A 7109-nucleotide genomic window follows, 5' to 3' on the forward strand; every position below is an offset into this window, starting at 1 on the left:
GAGTTTGTCCTTTATGGGAAGATCGTGGTTTTTACTGAATCACTAATTAATTATACATGATGCATTGCAACCACTGTAATTCATCGGAGATGATTCCTAAAAGTATTGAAATCCGTTCGTTTTTTTTTTTTGGGGGGCAACCGATATAGGATTTTACCTCTTTTGGGGCGGAATTATTGATAAAATTAACCTGTGCTCAGACTGAACAAGCTATTGGTTTCTTGTACAGTGTGCAATTAGGATCAGTTCTTACGTAAACATGAAAGTTTCTTCGATTAACTTTTTTTGCTGAACTGCGTCCGGGAAGCGAATTATTTTACCGCGGTTAAAGGCCCATTCAGTGATTTGCTCATGCGGACGATCATATAAATTATCAAAATTCAGATTTTGGTACCTTTGTCATTGTCATAAATGTGGTAACATAGCCTGCTAGTGGTTCAGCCGAAAACCGTGTATTAAAGAAAAAAATAAAGAATTTACCTAAATCTGTAATTTATATACTGACAGTATATAAATTAACTAAATGTATTTGAATGGGGCTTCAACTTCATCAATACTGCTGTTTTCTTTCTGTTTTTCTATTTGTTTTTCTTTCTTTTATTTATTTATTTTTTTGTTGCCAAATTTTTCATTTCAAAAATACCAAATGACAATTTTATGACTTTTAAGCAATTAATTAACCTTTTTATATATTTTTCGATGGGATCACTGAATGGGTATGTAACATTTGAATTGGGAGCCCGTTTATTAGTTTAAGCAACCGTGTACGTGATTTCCCATCTATTAAAGTATGATTAACATACCCCTTTTTGGAAAAACGACTCGTAGCACAGAGGTATAGTCTCTGGACTATGGATGTGTAGGTTGTTGGTTCGAACCCTGGAAGAACCCTGGTAGAATTTTAATTCTAACAAATTTGTTTTCTTTTTGTTAAGGGAGGTGTAATGAGCGAACCGTGGTTTGGATTCCAGAGGGAGGGTGTCTGTAAGAGGCACAGCCATCAGAAAATGAATAACTGAGATCGCGCGCAAATAAACTTACTGCAGTAATTTTCCAAAAAAAAAAAAAAAATAGACATAGGTGGGAATCGAACCCGGCACCTTCCGTTTCTGAATCAACAGATAGTATCACTAAGCCAGCTTCCTATCTGCACTAAAACCTGTGATATAAATTCTTGATGTTTAACGGAAAAAATCAATACTAATGTACGATGTCATTCAAAATCAAATAGAAGTCCCACAACTAAAGTAGCAATCGATAAATCTGCTCACACAATCATCAAATAATCAATCGAAAAATAAATAAATAAATAAATAAATAAATAAATAAATAAATAAATAAATAAATAAACAAATAAATAAATAAATAAATGAATAAATAAATAAATGAATGAATAAATGAATAAATGAATAAATGAATAAATGAATAAATGAATAAATGAATAAATGAATAAATGAATAAATGAATAAATGAATAAATGAATAAACGAATTAATGAATAAATGAATAAATGAATAAATAAATAAATAATTAAATAATACAAAAAGAAATAAATAATACAAACAGATATTATAAATTAGTTTTTCTAGGCCCTACGCTGGAAAAATAAAGCAGCATAAGAAAAGTAACAGACGTACGGTTTCGAACAAGCGACGATCAGAACACCAGTGGCGACCAGCCCTTTCGTGGAGGTGGTGGGAGGAGACAAGGAAGAGGAGGAGCAGAAGCTTAAGTCAAGTTACCAGAGAACACACAGCACCATTGCACTTAGCACAGCACCGAACACCCACGTCGCACCAAAGGAAGAGTCTAAAAGTGTTAGACCAATTTCAGCTGATGCCAGGAAGCATAACAGCGAGTATAGTAACTTGAAATCTGGAAGCTACAGATATTATAAAGCTGATGCCAGGAAGTCTTTCAGCAACAATTTCAGTGATCATCATGATGAGTCTCGAAGTGATAGCTCATATGATCATAATGACAGGTCCAAAAGTTCTGGACTACGTGTAAGTGTGTCTATTACAAATAGTCATAGACCAATGTTATTGATGATAGGTCCTTTCATGGACTATGTGAAGATGATTTGTCTATCCATAGACAAGATAGTGCTGGTGAGTCTGTAAGCTATAGAAGTGAGGAAGTAGATGACAGGTCTTTAAACTGTAGACCTAAAGACGAGGAAGTAGATGGACGTACATGTGATAGATCATGTGATGATGATGTTAGGTCCAAAAGTCCAGGACTACATGTAAGTGTAAGTGAGTCTATTATAAGTCGTCTTAGACCAAGTTTTGTTGTTGCGATGATGATGATGATAATAATGGACCATCTGAGGATGATATGTCTATCCATAGACAAGATAGTGTTGATGAGGCTGTAAGTTGTAGATCAGAAGAAGAAGTAGATGATGGGTCCTCAAGTTTTAGACTGAGTGATGATAGTGTGTCTATAGGAGATGAGGAAGTAGGTGAATCTACAAATTATGGACCATGTGAAGTAGGTAAGAAATTTGACAAGAGTGACAGCAAAACTGGAGAGGATGAGGAAGGAGTAGACAGTAGACAAAAAGACCACAAGAGATACAGCACAACTGGAGACGAAGAGGAAGATGCCAGCAATAGACAAGATGTTTACAAGAGTAAACAGGAACATCAAAGACATGACATGTTTCAAGAAGATAGAGAAGAAGCAGCAGTGAACAGCAGACGAGGAATTCATAAGAAACACAACACAACTGGTGATGAAGAGGAAGCTGCTAACTTTAAGCAAGAAGATCACAAGAAACACTGCCCAAAGGGGAATGATGAGGCAGTTACCAAAAATAGACATGAAGCCAACAGGAGACAACACACATCTAGAGGTGTGAAGAAAGCTGTTAAAAATAGACCTGGAAATCACGATAAGAGACATGACACAACATACAACCATGACATAGGGAGAGCTGGTAACAGTAGACAAGAAGATTACAAAAGATGTGACACACCAAGAGATGAAGAGAATGCTGCTAACAGTAGAAAAGAAGACAAGAGATCTACAAAGAAAGATGATAATGAAGATGGAACACCACTTAGTGCTTCAAGAAGTATATACCAGGAAGATTACTTGCTACTGTACCAATGCCCAGAGCTTGATGAGTAAGAGGACTGAACTTGAGGCAACAATTGATGATCTGAAACCAGATGTGATTGGTGTAACAGAGACCTGGTGCAACAGCACAATAATGGACAGTGAAGCTGCCTTTGACAACTATGTCATGTTTAGACTTGACAAAGATTCACCAAGCGGTAGAGGAGGTGGTGTCATTCTGTACATCCATGAGTCACTGTCAGCGGTTGCTTGTCACGAGATTAACAATTCCAATGACTTCAACAGCTCAGTGTGGTGTTTGATTGAGTTGGAGAGGAATGAGAAGTTGTTAGTTGGACCATGTTATAGAAGTCCTAACAGTACAGACCAGAACAACCGTAAGCTGTTGGAGCAACTGGAACAATCGGCGAAAGTGGTGAATGCTACTCATCTTTTGCTCATATGTGACTACAATTTCTCGGAGATTAACTGGAAGCAAGGCAAGATAGAGAGTGGTGGGGATACTGACGAGGCACAGAAGTTCTTTGACACAACACAAGATATCTATCTAGTGCAACATGTCATAAAGCCTACAAGAAATAGAGGTACCCAGAAATCATCCATGCTTGATCTTGTCTTTTCCAGAGATGAACATATGGTAAACCAGATTGAAAATCTAGCACCACTTGGAAGCAGCGACCATGACGGACTTTTCTGGGAGTACGAAACGAAGTCTAACTTCAAAGAAGTCGACAATGAGACCAAGTCATATAACTACCCGAAAGGTGACTATGTTAAGATCAAGAGCCACTTTAAGAATGTGAATTGGGAAGAGGAGTTTAAAGATAAGACTTGCAACGAAGCATGGAACATCTTCAAAGAAGAGTATGAAACAACCATTCAAGAACATGTTCCACTCAAGAAGAAGAAAAGCAAGAAGCCACCATGGTTGAAGTCTGGTGTAAAGCGATCAATTAGGAAAAAATATAACATGTATCAGCGATACAGAAAGACACAGCAGTACAAAGATTATGAGGCATATAGAAAGCAGAGTAACATAACTAAGAAGAAAGTAAGAAGAGCTCAGGTAGATTACGAGAAGAAAATCATGAGAGATTTCAAGAAGAAACCAAAGGCCTTCTACAGCTATGTTCGTGGAAACAGAAAGTTAAGACAGGGGTCTCCCAATTGGAGAATGACCAGGGTGATCTTACAAAGACTGACAAAGAAACGGCTGATGTTTTGAATAGCTTCTTCCAGAGTGTCTTCACACAAGAACCTGATGGGGAACCACCAACTTTAGCAGACCGCAAGGCTGACATAGAAGAGCTCATTGGAGCAGATTTTACTCTGGAAGATGTAATGAAGAAGCTGGATAAGCTGAAGCAAAATAAGTCACCAGGTATAGACCAAGTACATGCAAATGTCCTCAAAGCATGCAAAGAAGAGATGGCTGTCCCATTGTTCATGATCTTTAAGAAATCACTAGAGGAAGGCTGCATCCCAGATGACTGGAAACTGGCAAGAGTTTCACCGATTTTCAAGAAAGGGTCAAGAAATCAGGCCTGCAACTACAGACCAGTCAGCCTTACCAGCGTTCCTTGCAAAATCATGGAGTCGCTACTGAGAGATGCCATTCTTAATCATGTCAACCAACATCACCTGCTCTCAGAAGATCAACATGGGTTCAGAAGTGGAAGATCATGCATGACCAACTTACTCACCACTCTGGAAGACATTACAGAAAGTTTGGATGAAGGATTCGGAGTAGATGTTATATATCTTGACTACGCAAAGGCCTTCGACACAGTCCCTCATAAACGGCTTATCTCCAAACTGCGAGCATATGGGATTTCTGGCAAGATCTTGGATTGGATCAAGGACTTTCTTCAGAACATAAAACAACAGGTTGGAGTGAGGAAAGAACTGTCGGACTGGGCTTATGTCATGAGCGGCGTACCGCAAGGGTCAATGTTAGGGCCAATACTCTTCGTATTGTACCAACGACTTGCCAGAGGTAGTTACGTCAACAACTAAAATGTTTGCTGACGACACCAAACTGTACAACAGGGTCAAGAAAGACAGCACTGAAGGTAGCGATGCTATACAGGATGATCTCAACCAACTCAAGGACTGGTCAGATACCTGGCTTCTTCGTTTCAATGTATCAAAATGCAAATGCATGCATCTAGGGAACGATAACCCAGAGAGATCCTACGTCCTAGGAGAAGATGAAATTATGGTAGCCAAAGAAGTGAAGGATCTGGGTGTCTACATCACAGATGACTGCAAACCATCAACGCAGTGTACAAAGGCAGCCAACAAGGCCATGACCAGTCTGAGAATCATCAAGAGGACATTCAAGTACATCGATAAAGAGAGTTTCTCCATCCTGTATAAAGCCTATGTCCGTCCAGATGTGGAGTATTGTGTCCAGGCAGGGAGTCCATACCAAGTTAATGACATCAAAGAAATTGAAAAGATACAAAGAGCTACTAAAGCTTGTTCCAAGTTTAAGAGAAAAACCCTACCAGGAAAGGCTTCAGGAACTACATCTCTACCCGCTAGAAGATTAAGAGGCGACCTGATAGAGGTTTTCAAGATCTTGAATGGGCTCGAAGATATCAAACCAGAGGAGCTCTTCACCATGTCACACAATACAGGCACCAGGGGACACAGCTACAAACTCTTCAAGAAGCAGCTGCACAAAGGCCTGAACTTGAGGAAGTGTTTCTTCTCCCAGAGAGTGATTGACACATGGAATAAGCTTCCTGCAGATGTGGTGAATGTCAAGACAACAAACCAATTTAAGGGCAAAATTGACAAGTTTTGGAACAAGAATGGATATGGGGAACTAAAAGGCTTGAACCTATAATTTTAACCCATCAAATCTAAGTGTAAGTGTAAGTGTAAGAACAGCAACGAAGAAACGGGCCACAACGCCTTAGACCGCTCGGCCATAGAAGCACAAGCACACATTCCTCTCAATGTCAAAAAATATATTAATCTTTAACGTTACGCAATATTGGCACATGACACGGGCACATGTCTGCGGGTAAAGATACTGCATGATAGAAAGGCGTGCAAAGGGTCTATCCCTGAAGTTAATGGTCATTGACATGTAACCAATTCTTTTGTATACCAGCCGTATACCAGCTACAGTCAACCTATACAAAGAAGTATATTATTAGGCGTTGACGCAATCATGAATGCGGGAAGTATAAAACCATAGTCGCCACTCGTGCACTTGTTTGAGTCCACAGGAATTCCGAAAACAGTCTTCAACCCCGAATTCAGAGGTCGAGTTTGGGTTGTTACATGCAAATTCAAACTAATTATATCATGAAAAAAACCACCAAGAGGACTACGATACTTATTCAGAGCCAATCTACATTCTGTTATTTACAAAAGCCGACGATCAAAGTAAAATTATAAAAGGAGCAAGACCAGATATCAACGTTAAATCACGGTAAGCCGAAATCGCCAAAATGCAGTCACAAAATTTATAATATTACTAAATCACCACAACGAATTGTAACGTAGGTATGCAGAAAAGAGTTGTATTAGCAATAACAAAGTATGTGCAAAAAGATTTGTCTTTGGCATGTCGCTTTTTTGAAATATCGCCAAAAATATGAAATTTTGGAAAAACGCCCCAAAATTTAAAACTTCATCTCTTCATTTGTCCTCTTTCTCCTTTCCTGTAGGCACCCTCATTCTCCATATCCCTCGCCCCCTTTATAGACTTCAGACCCGCACAAGCGCACGTGAGTACAATGGTACCACTTTACACATGACTGCCCTTATACACACTGTATTGTGGTCACTTATTTATACTCGCCTGTTGGGTAAAGCGTTAATATGATGCCGGATCAGTGACCAATTTAATGGCCGAACCCATTCACTGCCCTTTGTTCGAAACAATGGTACCACTTTTATGAATAGCCTGTCGCAATCTCTAATCGGCATCAAAGGAACAAAGCATTACGTAATCTATTTCTTCTCCTTTCTATCTATCCTCCTTGGTTATTTTCACCATCATTA

At 39.0% G+C, this 7109-nt stretch overlaps 2 protein-coding genes across 2 annotated transcripts; both read left to right on the forward strand.

The window, feature by feature from the left end:
• The first annotated feature begins 3219 nt into the window (after window positions 1–3219).
• Window positions 3220–4311, forward strand: LOC140139198 (uncharacterized). The gene has a single exon (XM_072160978.1). It carries the CDS (start codon window positions 3220–3222, stop codon window positions 4309–4311), a length of 1092 nt encoding a protein of 363 aa, XP_072017079.1.
• Window positions 4312–5103: 792 nt separating this feature from the next.
• LOC140139199 (uncharacterized) lies at window positions 5104–5940 on the forward strand. Its single transcript, XM_072160980.1, has one exon. The coding sequence runs from the start codon at window positions 5104–5106 to the stop codon at window positions 5938–5940; it is 837 nt and encodes a 278-aa protein (XP_072017081.1).
• Window positions 5941–7109: the final 1169 nt, after the last annotated feature.

This window comes from Amphiura filiformis, chromosome 18 (genome assembly GCF_039555335.1).
Source record: "Amphiura filiformis chromosome 18, Afil_fr2py, whole genome shotgun sequence".
In the NCBI taxonomy this organism is placed as follows: Eukaryota; Metazoa; Echinodermata; class Ophiuroidea; order Amphilepidida; family Amphiuridae; genus Amphiura; species Amphiura filiformis.